At 43.2% G+C, this 20,014-nt stretch overlaps 2 protein-coding genes across 2 annotated transcripts in view; both read right to left on the bottom strand.

Moving 5' to 3' along the window:
* Nucleotides 1–20,014, bottom strand: part of LOC124607439 (proton channel OtopLc) — a 736,982-nt gene that overhangs the window by 491,197 nt on the left and 225,771 nt on the right. The gene's annotated exons all lie outside the window — the stretch shown is intronic.
* Nucleotides 19,693–20,014, bottom strand: part of LOC124606598 (putative golgin subfamily A member 6-like protein 19) — a 102,854-nt gene continuing 102,532 nt past the window's right edge. Inside the window, exon 2 of the mRNA XM_047138583.1 lies at nucleotides 19,693–19,971. Coding sequence (XP_046994539.1) covers nucleotides 19,693–19,971 — 279 coding nt within the window. The remainder of the gene's footprint in view (nucleotides 19,972–20,014) is intronic.

Consider the following 20,014-nt stretch of genomic DNA (forward strand, 5'->3'; position numbering starts at 1 on the left):
GGGGTTGGGCAGCACGTAATTGCGCTCGACTTGCTATGATAGTTTCTGACACGGTGTCGCGGACGGGAAGCATTAGCTGGCGCACATCAAGAGCCCGTTTCGTCTGGTGACCGTGTCGAGAAGAAGGCGCGCCAACATCCAGCTTCTGCAACAGCGACGGCCGACAATAAGTGACTGTCGCCACCTCCTCAATCGAGGACTTCAAACCTTCAATCAACCAACAAGGAAGACTAAAAGCACGTAAAGCTTTAGAATTGTATGGCAGACCTCAGCTTTTCAAACTGTTCCACTTTCATAACTAAATTACAGCAACTTAGCATGAACCTTTGTTACTCATTGTCCCAATTGCATTACCAAGCAGGGTCCCTTCCTTTTCCGGAATGAACCCGAGTGTCGTTGAAATTCATACGCCAGCATTAAAGTAATACCATTCCATTTCACTGCTTTAATTTCAAAGTTCAGTTTTAGTATTCATAGCTGGCTACAATAACCAAACAGAAATACATTTAGACTACACACGCACAAATTAAGAGTGCGAGTTTTGTTACCATATTTTAGCTTACCTGTGACTGCAGCTCAGCTTGGCAAGTACTAAATTTTACTACTGTTAATTGTTCAAAATCATTTAATTCAAGTTCAGAGTTAAATCTCTTATTTCTAAGTTGCGTAGATTCAAGTTGCTTTCGAGATGATAGTTGATGTAGCCCGAGACTAGACTTATTTTATTTAATTTCGTAGTGCTTCAGAAACAAAGTTCACTATTAATTTGAGTCACTGAATTAACTTTCAATTTTCCGGTTTTATTAATTCTTTTGCTAAATTAAGTCAGAGTGTAGCGAAATTTATTACTTCTGACAAACGTTCAGTTTCCACACAACACATATCAACCTTCAGTTGCCACGCTTTTAGTGCTAATTGTATGTGCAATAACCTTTCTTTTTTAGTTACTATAGTAGTTGTCCATAGGACTGGATACTGTAATTTTCCCCAAAGCTCAAATATCTAATTACCGCTAGTTAATTGTTAACGTAACGGCCGCACATTTACTTTATTAACTTTACCCCTTTTCAAAATTAATTTCCACTAGTTTCATTTGGATTTTTCCTTTCATTTAGATGTAACCCTTTCCTCCTAACCGACAGATTAACTTCGGTGACGATTGCTTTTCCCCAAATTTCCATTAGGTACACGCGGTTTACATTTTTCTGTCATTAAGGTCGGTAAGTGAGGGGGAGGTTTCTATCATTTCTAGTGTTGTAAATGTAATGGTCAGCGGTATACATTGAAATGAAACCACATGAGTACCCGCCTCCATGTCCGAGGTCGCTAACATACGCTACGGCGGTGGCGCGTGACCCGGAGGTAAGCAGGTTGGAATCCTGGTGGTGGTAAAAATTTTCGCTGTCAGAATTTGGCCGGCAAGGGCAGAAGAGGTGGTGGCGTGAACTCCTTGATCACCAGACTTTACGTCAATGTCTTGGTTCAAGTACCAAACGTCTCCGCAGTGTCTCATCAAATGTGGCACTGTTGAAGGTGGTACGTACGTCGGACGAGGACGTAAAACTTGCGACGACCCTGTGGCTTTTCGCGAAGAGCAGACTGTGTTGCGGCACCAAGTTTCACCCTCTCCCCTCTCCCTTCTCCATCATCATCATCATCATCATCATCCAACACACATATTGCCGGCCGCAGTGGCCGAGCGGTTCTATGCGCTCCAGTCCGGAACCGCGCGACTGCTACCGTCGCAGATTCGAATCCTGCCTCGGGCATGAGTGTGTGTGATGTCCTTCGGCTAGTTAGGTTCAAGTAGTTCTGAGTTCTAGGGGACTGATGACCTCAGATGTTAAGTCTCATAGTGCTCAGAGCCATTTGAACCATTTTGAACACAAATACTACACATACAGAAATTACACGTATGTAGAGTTACAAATAGTGTGTAATCGAGCATGTTGTAAATAAACAAGCAAACAAACGACGCTACTGCGGTGTCTGGAATGATAAGTTGCGCAGCTCGCGGCTAATACCGTAGGCTAGAAACAAGCCCGAATATTCTGTGGTCGCTGCATTTCCCGGTATTTTGCTGCCGTGTTTTTAGAGCCAGACAGGAGCGTAATAACAGAACTATCCGGCCTCTGGCGCAGCAGAAATAACAGAATGGGAAGAACGAGTGGTGTTGGTGGCGGTGGAGCGTCTGCGAGGATATCGTAAACATGCGGGTGGACGACCCGACCGCCAGCTGCGGCCACAGAGAGAACGCTGCGCGAAATGCGCGCGGGCCGCGATGGCGGGTATTTCTGGCGCCGAGGACATCGGCAGCGCCACGCTGGCTGCGTGGCGGTGGCGGCAGCTGCGATCGATACGCGTGTCGTGTCGACCGGGACGCGCTGGCTGGGCAGGCGCTGCTCCGGATAGGAGGGGTTAGTGGCAAGGCGCGGGGGGGGGGGGGGGGGGTGTAAGAGCTCGGGGTGTGAGGCGGCCGTGATGCTCCAGCAGGAGGAACAGATGCCGGAGAGCGGGGAAAGTGGGGGGGGGGGGGGGGGGGAGAGAAGGGGGAGGCATCTTGGCGGCCGTAGTTGCCCTTGCGGAAATCGATAGCACCTGCCTAAAAAAAACCATTCAAAACAGAAGGTCTGCTACTTCAATGTAATGCAGTGGTGTAGAGAAGGTTAGCGCGGGGCTAATAGCAAGCTGCTCCTGTTGTTGTGGTCTTCAGTTCTGAGACTGGTTTGATGTAGCTCTCCATTCTACTCTATCCTGTGCAAGCTTCTTCATCCCCCAGTAACTACTGCAACCTACATCCTTCTGAATCTCCTTAGTGTGTTCATCTCTTGGTCTCCCTCTATGATTTTTACCCTCCACGCTGCCCTCCAGTACTAAATTGGTGATCCCTTGATGCCTCGGAACATGTCCTACCAACCGATCCCTTCCTCTACTCCAGTTGTGCCACAAACTCCTCTTCTCCCCAATTCTGTTCAATAACTCCTCAGTACTTATGTGATCTACCCATCTAATCTTCAGCATTCTTGTGTAGCACCACATCTCGAAAGCTTTTATTCCCTTCTTGTCTAAACTATTTATCGTCCACATTTCACTTCCATACATGGCTACACTCCACACAAATACTTTCAGGTTTGACTTCCTGACACTTAAATCTATACTCGATGTTAACAAATTTCTCTTCTTCAGAAACACTTTCCTTGCCATTGCCAGTCTACATTTTATATCCTCTCTACTTCGACCATCATCAGTTATTTTGCTCCCCAAATAGCAAAACTCCTGTACTACTTTTAGTGTCTCATTTCCTAATCTAATTCCCTCAGCATCACCCGACTTAATTCGACTACATCCTATTATCCTCGATTTGCTTTTGTTGATGTTCATCTTATACCCTCCTTTCAAGACACTGTCCATTGCTGTCTCTGACAAAATTAAAATGTCATCGGCCAACCTCAAAGGTTTTATTTCTTCTCCATGGATTTTAATACCTACTCCGAATTTTTCTTATGTTTCCTTTACTGCTTGCTCAATATACAGATTGAATAACATCGGGGATAGGCTACAACCCTATCTCACTCCCTTCCTAACCACTGCTTCCCATTCCTGCCCCTCGACTCTTGTAAGTGCCATCTGGTTTCTGTACAAATTATAAATAGCCCTTCGCTCCCTGTATTTTACCCCTGCCACCTTCAGAATTTAAAAAGAGTATTCCAGGCAACATTGTCAAAAACTTTCTCCAACTCTACAAATGCTGCAAACGTAGGTTTGCCTATCCTTTATCTATCTTCTAAGATAATTCCTAGGGTCAGCATTGCCTCACGTGTTCCTGCATTTCTATGGAACCCAAACTTATCTTCTCCGAGGTCGGCCTCTACCAGTTTTTCCATTCGTCTGTAAAGAATTTTGCAGCTGTGACTTATTAAACTGATAGGTCGATAATTTTCACCTGTGTAACACCTGCTTTCTTTCCGATTGGAATTATTATATTCTTCTTGAAGTTGGAGGGTATTTCGCCTGTCTCATACATCTTGCTCACCAGATGGTAGACTTTTGTCAGGACTGGCTCTCCCACGGCCGTCAGTACTGCTAATGGAATGTTGTCTACTCCAGGGGCCTTGTTTCGACTCAGGTCTTTCAGTGCTCTGTCAAAATCTTCATGCAGTAACATATCTCCCATTTCATCTTCATCTACATCCTCTTCCATTTCCACAATAATAGGGAACTATGACTTGTTTATGAAGAAGCTCGCAATACAATGAAGCACAAGCATGTAATAAAATGGACCAGGGTACCGCCTAGGCCGCCTCCGTATCTAACAAGGGAACCTCCCCATCGCACCCCCCTCAGATTTAGTTATAAGTTGGCACAGAGGATAGGCCTTGAAAGACTGAACACAGATCAATCGAGAAAACAGGAAGAAGTTGTGTGGAACTATGAAAAAAATAAGCAAAATATACAAACTGAGTAGTCAATGCGAAGATAAACAACATCAAGGACGCTGGGACCGCAGGAGCGCCGTGGTCTCGTGGTAACGTGAGCAGCTGCGGAACGAAAAGTCCTTGGTTCAAATCTTCCATCGAGTAAAAACTTTAATTTTTTATTTTCAGTTTATGTGACAAACACTTATGTTTTCATCACTTTTTTGGGAGTGATTATCACATCCACAAGAAAACCTAAATCGTGCAAGGTAGAAGAATCTTTTTACCCATTCGCCAAGTGTACTAGTTAGGTGGGTCGACAACATATTCCTGTCATGTGGCGCACATGCCGTCACCAGTGTCGCATAGAATATATCAGATGTGTTTTCCTGTGGAGGAATCGTTTGACCTATGACCTTGCGATCAAATGTTTTCGGTTCCCATTGGAGAGGCACGTCCTTTCGTCTACTAATCGCACGGTTTTGCGATGCGGTCGCAAAACACAGACACTAAACTTATTACAGTGAACAGAGACGTCAATGAACGGACGGACAGATAATAACTACGCAAAAATAAAGAAAGTAAAATTTTCAGTCGTGGGAAGACTTGAACCAAGAACCTCTCCTTCTGCAGCTGTTCACGCTACCACGGGACCACGGCGCTCCTGAGCTCACGTACTCCTTGATGTTGCCTATATGGCACATGGACTACTCAGTTTGTATATTTTGCTTATTTTTTCACAGTTCCACACAACTTCTTCCTGTTTTCTCAATTGATCTGTGTTCAGTTTATGAAGGCCTATCCACTGTGCCAACTTATAACTAAATCTGAGGGGGGTGGAATGGGGAGGTTCCCTTGTGAGCAGTTAGTTTGGCTGATTGCTATGTAAAGGACCCGGGTTCGATTCCCGGTACTGTTAGAATTTTTTTTCCTTGGTGGTAGGACTGGTACGGGTTGTTGTCAGTCTCACGTGATCAACTGAGGAGCTACTAGACAGATCAGTAGCGGTCCTAAAGTCAAGACAACGACAGGGAGCAGTGTGCTGAACACATGCCCATCCATACCGCATCCGATGTTGCCACTTCCAGAGGATGAGACGGCCGTCGGTCGTGTCTGACTGACTGACTGGCTCACCTAATGCCAAAATGGGGAACTTCACTATTTACTTCGGATACTTCCAGTAGAAATTAGGAACATCGCAATCTTACTGATATGAATATGTATCGATTCTTTTGTTTCGATAGCCACTATATCGGCACCAGTAATAAGTAATCGACAGTTTCATAATATCATACGAAATATTAGAGTGTCAGTATTGAAAAACTCTAAATGTTAGGTGGAATAAAATCTCCATAGTTTCATTACAACTGAATTGTTCCAAATGTCGATGCAGTGAACACGAAAATGCGTACTACATGGATAAATAACACGTTGTAATTCCTCTAAAACTAACTGGAAAGGTCTGAAACAAAAACTGAGCTTTGTAGATGATACTGTAATTGTGCCAAAGCACGCGAACTACCTGGAAGATCACCTGAAAGAATTGGATAGTGGTTTCAAAACATCTTGCCGAATGAATATAAACAGCAGTGAAACACGGGTAACAGGTTTGTTCGAATTAAATCTGGTAATAAGGGAACTGAATAAGGAAATGAGACACTACTGCTTCTACTCACTACTTTTGCTATTTCAGCAGCAAAATAACTGACGATAGTCAAAGTGAAAAATATATAAAATGCTGTCCATTACAAGAAAAGCGTTTCTCAAAACGATGAATTTGTTAAAATCGAATATAAATGTAAGTGTTAGGAAGCCTTTTTGGAGGTATTTACTAGGAGTGCGGTCTTGTGAAGAAGTGAAACATGGTCGATATCCAGTACAGACAAGAAGACAAGCTTTCTAAATGTGGTCCTGCAGATGAATGCTGAAGCTTAGTTGTGTAGATCGAATAACTGATTGGATGATCCTGATCTCAATTGGGGAGAAATCAAAACAAATTACGGGAAAACTTGGTTAATAAAGAGATGACTTGATAGGACATGCACTGAGCCATGAGAGATCAGCTAATTCGATTGTCGGGGCAACTGTGTGTGGTAAAAACTGCGTTGGAAGAATAAGGGGCGACTACATAACTAGGACATGCATTTGAATCTTTTTACTGTAGAGATGAAGAGTTGCACGGGATAGACTAGCCTGGACGTCTGTATTAAACCAGTCTTCAGACTGAAGACCAGAAAACCCTATTACTCTAAAACCCGTGGTGTTTGTGACATATAGCGTGTGCATGTGTGGTTGCCTAATGTTGTCTCCATAATGGAATTCTCATGCCTACTAACGATTAAAACGATCCTGCCTTTGACAACTACACCAAGAGATTTCGATAAAATGAAATAGTGTTTCATGGGTTTACTTCACTTCAGTTCAGGACATCAAATCAATTATTCCTATCAGGATGCTACTAGAATGAACCACAACTTTGATACTGTAAATGATTTATTCTCAAAAAAATGTATAGTGCAAAAAAATGTATAAATTTAAAGTACACAAGGTCAGATTTTACCACCATTGTAATTTACAGATTTCCAGAACATTCGTTTGACTTTCTTTACACCATGCCTCTTCTTTTTTTTTTAGACGAGCACAAATTTGGCTGATACTGGTTAGCGATGAGAAACAGAAGGCCTACACCCTGAATAGCACTTTCGGGAAAAGATCAGTGGACAAGTAAATGGAACTCAACACATTTACTGTGAGTGTTTCCCAGTCTGCCAAACCGAAGTGCGCATGTCACCTTTTGAAGTACGGACAATTGATATACTGCACCGATGATGTGTTCGTTGTGGCGTTGGCTGCTGCGCAAATAATGTATGTGGCGTACCTGTAATTTTCTACCTACACGGTGGACGCAATATGCCGTCCAGACACTCCTCAGGCACAAATTACCTCGGTACAAGATAGAACACGAGTCAATATGTCTGTCTCCTTACTACCCAATATTCTTCCGTAAATAAGCTCTTCAGTCTTTATCGGACTCCATGGGGAGGTAAAGAATCGTCACTCAAGTAAACGAAATAACAACTCCGTTCAAAGATAAACGACGTCCTTGTGTCGCAAGCAACACTTCTCAAAATCTCTATACCATATTGTCCACTGTGGCTCTCGCCAGTGAAGTCCCTACTTAGATTCCTGGAGGGAAGTGTCTTCGATTAAACTCTGCAGGGAAGTCTCTCAGTGCCATATACCAACTCCCACTTGGACACATGGAGTCTATGTTACTGCTCGGGCGACGAATCCCATCAGCCATCACAGAAATGTCATCTCCCACTACATGGGTCGTGAATCTGCCATCCAAGTGCCTGAAGCTCGTATTCCTATCAGAAGATTTTCTGGAAGTTTCCACCTCCCTTTCCAAATCCTTAGCACTCTGCAAATCAAATATGCTTTTGTGCTTTTCGGTGGGAAGCACGCTCCAGAAGTGCCTATGAGAAGATTCTTGGAGGTCAGCTTATGACCAACGTTTGGGAGCCTACGAATTCATTCACACTACAAGGATGTCTCTTCTTGTTCTGCCCCCGTCGCTCTTTCACCAGGCATGCTTTTCTAAATTATTTTTCAGCCCACCAGAATGCAATCTCCTGCCCAAACTGTCCACACAGCGGGCGTTCTGTAGCATCAGTGTTGTACACTGCCATCTCCTCACTCTGCTATCATGCAGGGCAGTAAACGTCCGGCCTGCAGAACATTCAGCTCCCTTCTCAGCTCCTCTTTACCTGATAATGGCTTCTGAGAAACACATTGCCCACGTCACCCTTTCCGTAAGCGCTTAGCTGCCACACGTACGGTACCACAGAAATTGTTGGTTCATGATGTTAGCCGGTATCAGCCAGTGGGATGATTAATAATCCGATTTTGTAAACAGTGATCTAATATAAACATAAATCGAAATGAAATGACAGAATATTAAACGTACGTGATCAAATTTCAGCAACATTCCAGTAACATTAAGTAGACAATGTGCCCACTACCCTGCATAAGAGGTTCAAACTTTCAGATGTTAACTAAATAGGAAGTGTGGCTAGAAAAAAACCGGACTAGTACTGGTGAAACAATAAAACGAATGCAATAAGGCTGAAAGTCGCGTGGCCTGTCACGTGACTCTCGCTCCACCTACTGCTCGAGTTTCATCTGCCTCCTGCACTCAGTCTGCCCGTGGCGTCTGTTTTAAGTAGTTGACGTTTTGTCAGTGCGTCGGAAAATGTTGAGTGCACAGAAAGAACAGCGTGTTAACGTCAAATTTTGTTTCAAACTAGGAAAATCTGCAAGTGAAACGTTTGTAATGTTACAACAAGTGTACGGCGATGATTGTTTATCGCGAACACAAGTGTTTGAGTGGTTTAAACGATTTAAAGATGGCCGCGAAGACACCAGTGATGACACTCGCACTGGCAGACCATTGTCAGCAAAAACTGATGCAAACATTGAAAAAATCGGTAAACTTGTTCGACAAGATCGCCGTTTAACAATCAGAGCAGTGTCTGAGTTAACAGGAGTTGACAAGGAAAGTGTTAGGCAGATTCTTCATGAAAGTTTCAACATGAACAAAGTGTGTTCAAAAATGGTACCAAAGTGTCTCACAATTGAACAGAAGGAACGCCGAAGAATGATTTGTTCTGACATCCTGGAAAACATTGTAAGTGATCCCACCTTCTTACAAAATGTTATTACTTGCGATGAATCGTGGTTTTTTACTTACGATCCCGAAACTAAACGCCAATCGATGCATTGGAAAACTCCTGGTTCTCCACGACAAAGAAAAGCACGAATGTCAAAATCGAAATTCAAGGCAATGATGATTGTTTTTTTTGACATCAAAGGGATTGTGCACATTCATTGGGTACCAGAGGGACAAACAGTGAATCAGCATTACTACATTAGCGTCCTGGCTACCCTACGTGAGCGAGTACGGAGAAAACGGAACGATTTGTGGAGAAAAAAGTCATGGATCCTTCACCAAGACAATGCCCCAGCTCACAGTGCGTTGGCAGTGAAGACGTTTTTGGCAAAACACAACATTCCCATCTTAGATCATCCACCTACTCTCCTGATTTGGCCCCCTGTGACTTTTGTCTTTTCCCTAAAGTCAAGTCAGCTTTGAAAGGAACTAGATTTGAGACTGTTGAAGCAGTAAAAGAAAAAGCGACGGAAGTAATGTATGGACTTACCGAAAATGATCTGCAGCATTGCTATGAACAGTGGAAAATTCGTATGGAGCGGTGTAGAGACCGAGGAGGAGAGTACATTGAAGGAGATAACATGAAATTGTAAATAAATGTTTTTTCCAGCATCAGTCCGGTTTTTTTCTAGCCGCACCTCGTATATGTAAAGGAAAACGGTAAAAACTTCTCAGAATACTGTTTTTCAATAACTTTTTCCTGCTCTGAGTTAGTGGATGAATGGGAAAGCGGGAAGCCCCTCTTTATGTAGAACAGCTAAGGGGAGTCCCAGTGTTTCATAGTTATTGTAACCGTAATCACGTCTGAATAGACTGATCACAAGTGAAATCTTTTTGTTCCATACTACCGATGAGCGGTTGTGTACGTGCCAGAATCCATTCTTTATGTTCATCACAACAAATTGTTTATGTCAAGAGTACAAACAAATTTAGAAACTTCAAGGTTAGACTATGTGTTTAGTTATAAATTGTATTGGCATGCGATAATATAGTGAATGAACATGACAGGATGTTTACTCGTACGTTATCCACTATAATTCCCATATTTTACACCACTCTGAGAAGTAGTCACGTTTTGATTTCACTGCATACCTTACTATTTTTAAGATACATGAGCAAGAAATAATACTTTTACCACTGACTATGGAACCTTTACCAATTTTAGGGCCAAAGTATTGTCGCCCAGCGGTACATTTTCATGAATTTGTGATAGTATTCAAAATTTTTGAAAAACGTGCTTTTCATCGAGAGATTTCTGTGTAGCACAAAATTTGGTCAGGTTTCTAGGTTAGTTTGTGGTTTAAATAACTGTATTTGAATTACAGGAATGCAGGAACACCTATCATGCAAGCAACGGATTTTATTAATGTCTAAACACGTTCTTGAGTACCTTTATTCAGGTCTGTGAAACGAAAATGTTTTTAAGGGACAATACCTGTAACAAAAATTAGGCCTAAAAAATAGGTATTACCGTGTAAGTAATAATCATTCCTTCCATATGAGATTCCATTATCGTTATATTAAGGGACCCATCTCTATAGTATGCAAAGCGACCATAGTGACTGAGTCACTTAAAGGCAGAAAGAAAGCTCTTTCACAATCTAAAACTTCCGAATTTACTTTATATTCACACACATAAACAGACCGTTACCACACTACCAATTCCAGCATGTCTCGATGTTCCACTAAAACGTGTAAGAGAACATTACATGCAGAAAGCATCTACCACTAGCACTTTTACAAACTGCAAAGACGGCTGCGCGTCTTAAACATTTGTGACTGTTTAAATATTAATATAAGTCGTGATATTATTATTTAGTTTACATTACTGCTCGGTGACACCACCTAACACGGGAGAGGATCTTTCACACGGACATTAACTAGCAATGGTCGTGTGACAACCACAGTGATACACCGGATACAAATTTCCAAGTTCATACTAGTGCCTGTCGCGGCACCGTCAGAGACAAATGTCCATCTGTACTGGAGGGACGTATAGTTTTCAGCTTTTATAAAAACAACAGGACGTTCCTTCGGCTATAGGGATTGGAAGGCACGTCCAGCCCTTTCCCATTCTATTGAATGTGTGAGGCAACATCTCAGCCGCCATAGGACGGATCTGTCCTGGTAATGTAGATAGTAACCGACACAGACGAACATAACATATTCTACCTACAGTACAAAAATGTACTGATGTGGATGGTGGACTTTGAAAATTTATTATTAATTGTTTGTCATTAGAGACGAAACTCAGCTTGATGGAACGGGCCAGATCCTTTCCAAAGTGACCATCCGGGTATTACGATAAGCTATTCAGAGGAACTACGGGAAATCTAAATTTTCGTGGTCGGAAGGAGATTCGAATCCTGCTCCCCCTATATGCGAGATCATTGTCTTAACCACTATCCCACCTCGCTCGGTCTGGACAAATAAAGGTTTCTACTATTAAAGAAAGCAGCTTGAAAATTCTCCATTAAAAAGTCTGTGTGGAAGGAGAAGGACGAAAGAAAGAAAGAAAGAGAGAGAGAGAGAGAGAGAGAGAGAGAGAGAGAGAGAGATATTCGAAGGACAACGAAAACGCTGAAAATTGATCAACCAGTTTTTTCGGCTGGCACAAAAAAGACACGTTGGGAGAAAAGTGGGAAGTTTGTCGACAGTCGGAATGGTAGAGAAGAATCGCGGTTGGCACTCCGGCGGGCAAATGCAACAGGCAGCTCGCTATGGCCGTATCTAACTGCTGACTAGTTCTCTTCCGATTCCTGCAAGGCTCCTAATTAGTCCGAAACAGCAGATGCGCGGTGACAGTTTCAGATGTGTGGCGTTTTCTTTCGTGTGGCTTAAAAGATTTTAAAACTATAGAATTTTGAATCATTTACGTATAATCTTTGATGGAATTTGCAATTTCTTTGCTAAACAACCACAGAATTGTGTGACTTATGTGCCGTAAACAAATGAGTGTAAAAAAAAATAATACTTTCTGTTACTGTAAAATAGCAGAGCTTCTAATGTAATCTGCTTGCTATTACATACGTCCTGCACTTGTGAGCCATCGGTAATGGATCATGTGTGCCATTTTCCGTGTTGAATTACAGGCTTCAGTTATGCTGGTAAGTGCAAAATTAAAACTACAAAGTGCGTTCAAAAAGTTTTGCACAGTCGTCTCTAATTGTTTTATTTCTTGCAGGCGCAGAATGAAATTTTTTGTGAACATGCTTGGAACATTTAGCTATAAGTTGGTGTATACAAGTATTTTCTTTTATTTACAGGTAAGCCATAACGGACCGTGAAGTAGATGTCAGGTTGCGACAACGGTCGGTGATGGAGTTCCTCTTCAAGACCGGTGATGACTCTGCCACATCGATTCACAGGAAGTTGCTCCCTGTTTATGGGGAGGACATAGTGGATCGCAGCAGTATCCAGCGGTGCTTGCAGAGGTTTAAAGAAGGTGATTTCTCTCTACTGGACAATCCACGATGCGGTAGACCATCGATGGCACTGAGTGATGGGAATAAGGAGACCATTGATCAACTCATCCGAAATGAGAGATGGGTGACGACATGACAGCTTGCTGAAATGAATCGTTCTTCATTGGGTAGTGTGGTATCACTGGTACAGTTGTGGGGCGGCGGGTGGAATATTTGTTAATTAAATTTAGAATGTAATGTAGAGAAGATGCTTCCCGGCCGATGCACCATATGTGGGGCGGCGGGTGGAATAATTGGTATTAAATGTTCCTATTATTTATTTAATGCTGTTGTTTGCCGTTCTCAACACTGTCTCTCTAACTACAATGTTGGCAACCAGAAAGTGATTAGCGAAACGTGAAGCCTGTAATTAGAATTCCTAGTGCCCACTTCATCTGAGAAATACACTTATAGCTGCAGCTTATAGCTCTGAGGAATTAGGAGATGGTCTGGGATTCATAATCAAAAACCATTCTCTCTAAAATATTCACTATATTCTGAAAGTCACAGACCAAAAAGAATCCACACAATCCAACTACCAGAGCAGTTCAGAGTCTAATGCGCTGATGCAACTATAACTGTTCAAATTAAATGTTTCAGTGAATGCTCGCCATAATTTGATGATAATATTCATCAAACGCCCCGCTAAATGATGGTAGAATGTCTGTCCCGCGGCGGCACGTGAAAATATGACATATGCAAACTGAAGATAGATCGTTAAAGTCATCCCAGAATTAACACTTCACTCGAAAATGATTTCATGGTTACGCGTATCCCGAGTAACGTATTACGGCATCCGAGGCTGTTTATAGCAATGATACCGACGCGACGCGACTCCCGGCACAGGTGGTGTGCTATTCAGCGTCTGGAGAGAACTGGGGGCTCTCTCTCTCGTGCAGCGTTCTTATATATAAAGCCGCGGTGCGGACGGCTAAGGGAACGCCTGATCAAATCGGCTCTCCCGACTAGCCGCTGGGCTAGTAATGCACCACATTAAGTTATTGAATAAATCATAGCTTCCTTTGCTGATGGCCGACGAAGCTCTCATTTTAAATGTGCAATCAGCACACAGCTAAGTAATCATAATAAAAGTCTGACGTGGCGAAGTCAAATATTTTGGGCGAGAGAATTAATTTAGACTACACGCAGTACACGAGCTCTGAACTTGCCCTTTGGAGATACGCTATGGCTATAGTTTTATAGTGGTTCTGTTGAAACTTCTCACATATTTATCATTATAGCGGATCTCCCTTCTACTTAAATTTAAACATCCTAGCTTTATTTATTCGCCTACTTAATCTATCTTGCTTCCTTAATTTTTAAGACAAAAACCATAAAATCATGAATTTCAACTAAAATTTTAATTTGAGAGATCCAGAATACTGTTTCTACTAAATTATTATGCAAAAGGAATCTAAATATAAATTTTTAAGTTTATAGCTCTTTTCTGTTGCGCCAATGATTTTTGCAGAAAAACGTCCAAATTTCGAAAATGGTTAAAGTTATTGAACTGACATTCAACACATATTGATTTAGTATTACTCCTGACATGTTAGAAACGTTTCAGGTTATTTACTTGATTTTTAAAGTATTGCGCAACATTTATGACGTCAGATCTAGTTACAGCGGACTGGCTGGCACGCAATGGAAAGACTGATGTGAATTTTGTACGGCGTGAGTAGGCTGCTTCCCTACACAGTCACTAGGATAATTTCTGAGGTCATCAGTCCCCTAGGACGTCACACACATCCATGTCCGAGGCAGGATTTGAACAAGCGACCGTAGCGGTCACGCGGATCCAGACTGTAGCGCCTAGAGCCGCTCGGCCACCTCGGCCGGCTGTGCGAGGGTCCTATGAAGACCTTTACTGAAGAGTGGAGACAGTGTGTTGACGGCGTAATTACCCAGGATGAAACATGGTTGTTTTTGTCCGACTCTGAGAGCAAAACCCAATCCATGGAGTGGCGTCATCCGGATTCCCCCCTGAAGAAGAAACCAAGACTTTCACGAACAGCAAGCCGAAAGGTGATGGCCTCCTTCTTCTGGGATCAGTGTGCTGTCATTTTCATTGCCTTTTTGGAAAATGGCTCCACATTTAACCGGGACCGTTACTGTTTGTCATTGGACAAGCTGCGACTTGCCATCAAGACCCACAGACCGCAGCTTCAGGGTCAGCTCATGAGACTACACCATGACAATGCCAAACCCCATACAGCCATTAAGACGCAGGAGAAAATCAGGAAAATGGGTTGGAAAACTGTTCCTCATCCTCCCTACAGTCCAGATTTGGCTCCGTCTGATATTTTCCTCTTTGGTCGTCTGAGGAACCCACATGCGCGGTAAAACATTTGATAGTGAGAAAGACAATATTTCCTGGGTCAAGCGATGGTGTAAAAGTCAGTCCCCAGAATTTTACCGAAGTGCATTTCCATCATGGAAAGAACGTTGGGCCGGATGCGTCACAGCTGATAGAGGCTACATTGAGTAGGCTCAATGTATAGCCAAATGTTCCAAGTATGTTCACAAAAAATTTCATTCTTCTCCTGCAAAAAGTAAAAAAAAATTGAGACGATTGTGCAAAACTTTTTGAACGCCCTTTGGATAATCTAAAAATATTTCACAACTTATAAAACACAGATTGGTTTCATTAGAACTAATGTATGCACTGCACTAACAAAGAGCTGCAAATAGGGTTAACAGTAAACAACAGTAACAGATGTTTACTGCATGCTACAGCGATCGCCAAATAAATGAAGTGATCTTATGCAAGAATCACCATTAGACCACTGACGAGGAGCAAGGAAAGTTTTTTTTTTTTTTTTACTGTTCAGTGGCCCCTTATCGGCTATGATTAGCCGCCTGCTGAAAGGTCAGAAGATAAAACAGATCTTCCAGCCTCCGTGAAAAACCCGGCAGTTACTAAGGCGAGTAAAGATTGCAGTAGATCTCAGAAACCTGGGGGTGTACAGTCTTGCATCGGAGAAACAGTGCGCACTGTACAGGTACACAGGATGGAGCAAGAGCGGCCTTATCCCCTAACCTATCGCGACTTAATCCGCTTTGTCTTAGCATGCTCTAAAAACGGTCACCAAATCGAATTTGTCGAAACCTCTGTCACGACTAACTCTAGCGGTTTCTGGGAGAGAGTAATTCTAAAAGTAACAGAAATAAAATTCAGTATCAACACGCTTAATGGAGGCGGTGGCATATAGCTTGGCTGTATCCAGCGATCGCGAGGTTGAAGCAGGCGTATAAAACGCAGAGTCAACGTATGGCCCAAGATGGCGGTGCCGTGAGCACCAGTGACGTCATAGATTGTAGCTTGAGTGTTTATCAGCAGTCATTTTCACTTCATAATGGCGGAAGAGCGTGTAAGATAACAGGTAGCAGTGTCACATGGTAATTCGTATCACAGCTGTGGCATCGTCTGCTGGAACAAGGGTATTGTGGGAAATTTCGCGAAGAATTTGCCCACAAGAGAGAAAAGTGATTTAGAAAAGATAAGTGCCAAGACAACTTATCCATAATGAAACAGTTCTGCTTCAATCTCAATACGATCTACCTGTGTTTCGAATGAGAAGTTAGAAACTGGTATTAAAAACAGAAAATAACATTTGAATAACGCCGTATCGAAACGGAAGTTGTAAATATAGTAAGACTCTTGACTAGAGATGTGGATTTCAGCGATGTAACGATCTAAAAAACAGTGAATTTTATAACAATTATGAATCACTAATATTTCAAATTTGTGATGAATGATTTTATTCGATATGATTTAAATGTTAAATGTAAACGACCGTTTGCGACCAGATGTGGTTGGCAGAAGATACTGTTTTGACTAGGATCGTGGCCGCGTGATTCACGGTGTTGAGAGCATGCAGGGATGTTTTTCGTGGTCTTTTGCCGATGGACGCAGATCGGGTAAGACCATTTAGGCGGCGAAGTGCGGCTCGGGTATGTGAGCTGAGTACGGCATGTTGGAAGTCTGTTTTGACGTCGGGACAGAAATATGAATATTTCAGTGCTTTTGAAATCTAAATATAAATGTCGTGTGACTAGGCCTTCCCGTCGGGTAGACCATTCGCCGGATGCAAGTCTTTCGATTTGACGCCACTTCGGCGAATTTCCGTCGATGGGGATGAAATGATGATGATGATGATCGGGACAACACAACACCCAGTCCCTGAGCGGAGAAAATCTCCGAACCAGCCGGTAATCGAACCCAGTCCCTTGGGATTGACATCCTGTCGCGCTGACCACTCAGCTACCGGGGGCGGACGCTTTAAAATACTAGTAGCCTATTGTCTTTTGAGCACCAGTTTTTATTTTATTTTCATATACGTAATAGCCTGCAAACCGTTTTCCATGCACTGGCAGACACGTGACCGATTCAGTTTTTACTTGGAATAATATCGTATTGATGAATCTTCGAACGTGAACTATTGTCATTAAAGCAAATCTTTTCGAAAGTATTAATGTGTTTGTTTTGATAATTCACTGACAGATTCATTGGCGATTTGATAAAACTACACTGAAGCGTCAAACGAACTGGTATAGGCATGCGTATTCAAATACTGAGATATGTAAACAGGTAGAATATGGCGCTGCATTCGACAACGCCTATACAAGACAACAAGTGTCTGGCGCAGTTGTTAGATCAGTTACTGCTGCTACAATCGCCTGTTATCAAGATTTAAGTGAGTCTGAACGCGGTATTATAGTCGGCGCACGAGCGATGGGACACAGCATCTCCGAGGTAGCGATAAAGTGGGGATTTTCTCGTACGATCATTTCATGAGTACCGTGCAAATCAGCAATCCGGTAAAACATCAAATCTCCCACATCGCTGCGGGCGGAAAAATTCCTGCAAGAACGGGACCAAGGATGACTGAAGATGTTGTGGACTGACAAGACAGCCAGTCCACAGTGACGGGCAACCGAAAGGCTCGCGCTTAACTCACGCAGGCTGGCGTTAGGTCTGAAACAGGATACGTAATGAATGCTATAAAGAAAAGTACGTAGCTGCTGGAATACTTAACTTTAATCCATCATTTGTATACATCGTTCTTGATGAGACATGCTTCATACGATAACTATCAATTGCTATGGCGCCTTGCTAGGTTTAACCATTGACTTAGCTGAAGGCTATTCTAACTATCTCTCGGCAAATGAGAGAAAGGCTTCGTCAGTGTTGTCGCTAGCAAAGTCGTCCGTACAACTGGGGCGAGTGCTAGTAAGTCTCTCGAGACCTGCCGTGTGGTGGCGCTCGGTCTGTGATCACTGACAGTGGCGACACGCGGGTCCGACATGTACTAATGAACCGCGGCCGATTTAAAGGCTACCACCTAGCAAGTGTGGTGTCTGGCGGTGACACCACAGAAGATAATCGTTCAACGTGACAGAAGTGCAACCCTTCCGCAAATTGCTGCAAATTTCGATGCTGGGGCATCAACAAGTGTCAGCGTGCGAACCATTCGACGAAACAATATCTATATGGGCTTTCGGAGCCGAAGCCCACTCGTTACCCTTGATGATTGCAGAACACACAGCTTTACACCTCGCCCGGGCCCGTCAACACCGACTTTAGACTGTTAGTGGTTGGAAAAATATTGCCTGGTCGGGCGAGTCTCGTTTCAAATTGTATCAAGCGGATGGACGTGTACGGGTATGGAGACAACCACATGAATCCATGGACCCTTCATGTCAGCAGACTGTTCAAGCTGGTGGAGACTCTGTAATGGTGTGGAGCGTGTGCAGTTGGAGTGATGCGGGATCGCTGATACGTCTAGATACGTCAGACAGGTGACACGTACGTAAGCGTTCTGTCTGATCACATGCATCCGTGTCCATTCCGATGGACAGGACAATTTCAGCAATGCGACATCCCCAAACGTCCAGAACGGCTGCAGAGTGTCTCCAGGAACACTCTTCTCAGTTTAAACACTTTCGCTGGCCACCAGACACCCCAGACATGAACATTATTGAACATACCTGGGATGCTTTGCAGCGCGCTGTTCAGAAGAGATCTCCACCCCCTCGTACTCTTACGGATTTATGGACAGCCCTGCAGGATTCGTCGTGCCAGTTCCCTCCAGCACTATGTCAGACATTAGTCGAGTCCATACCACGCCGTGTTGCGGCACTTCTGCGCGCTCGAAAAATGGCTCTGAGCACTATGCGACTTAACTTCTGAGGTCATCAGTCCCCTAGAACTTAGAACTACTTAAACCTAACTAACCTAAGGACATCACACACATCCATGCCCGAGGCAGGATTCGAACCTGCGACCGTAGCGGTCGCTCGGCTCCAGACTGTAGCGCCTAGAACCGCTCGGCCACTCCGGCCGGCGGTGATCGCTGTAGCGTGCAGTTAACATCTGTAACTGTTGTTTACTGTTAACCCTATTTACAGCTCTTTGTAAGTGCACTGCATACATTAGCTCTAATGAAACCAGTCTGTGTTTTATATGTTGTGAAATATTTTTAGATTATTCAAAGGGCGTTCAAGAAGTTTTGCACTTTCGTCTCTAATTTTTTCTACTTTTTGCAGGAGGAGAATGAAATTTTTGTGAACATACTTGGAACATTTAGCTATACATTGAGCCTACTCAGTGTAGCCTCTATCAGCCGTGACGCATCTGGCCGAACGTTCTTTCCATGATATAAACGCACTGTGGTAAAATTCTGGGGAATGACTTTTACACCATCACTTGACTCAGGAAATAAAGTCTTTCTCAGTATCAAATGTTTTACCGCGCAGGTGGGCCTTCAGACGACCAAAAAGATAAAAATCAGAAGGAGTGGGGAGGACGAGGAACAATTTTCCAACCCATTTTCCAACGGTGGACAAACGATCCCCTTAGTAGACGAGCCATCAGCAAAATTTTCGGTTGTTCACTCACCCCTTCGGTAGGAAAGTAGCGTTGATGCCTGTTATTGCAGTCTGATAGGCTCGACAGCTGTTTATCGATACACGCAACTTTTCTGGTACGTTGCAAGTACATGGTCGAAGACAGTCGCATTTGAAAAATTTGACTTGACTAGAAGCCAGAAATCATTTTCTTGTGCATTAGTATCTGTCCTCACTCTCCACTCTTTTTCTGACAATGTCTGAATCTATGCTCTTCCTCTTCCAATTCTTCCTCTTCCAATTCTTCCTCTTCCTCTTCCAATTCTTCCTCTTCCTCTTCCAATTCTTCCTCTTCCTCTTTCAATTCTTCCTCTTCCTCTTTCAATTCTTCCTCTTCCTCTTTCAATTCTTCCTCTTCCTCTTTCAATTCTTCCTCTTCCTCTTTCAATTCTTCCTCTTCCTCTTTCAATTCTTCCTCCTCTCTATTCTCCTCCCCTGCATTCTCGTCGTCCTGTCACCTGCCATGCCATTTTTTTTCACACTTGCAGGCACTC

This window comes from Schistocerca americana, chromosome 3, assembly GCF_021461395.2.
Source record: "Schistocerca americana isolate TAMUIC-IGC-003095 chromosome 3, iqSchAmer2.1, whole genome shotgun sequence".
Taxonomy (NCBI): domain Eukaryota; kingdom Metazoa; phylum Arthropoda; class Insecta; order Orthoptera; family Acrididae; genus Schistocerca; species Schistocerca americana.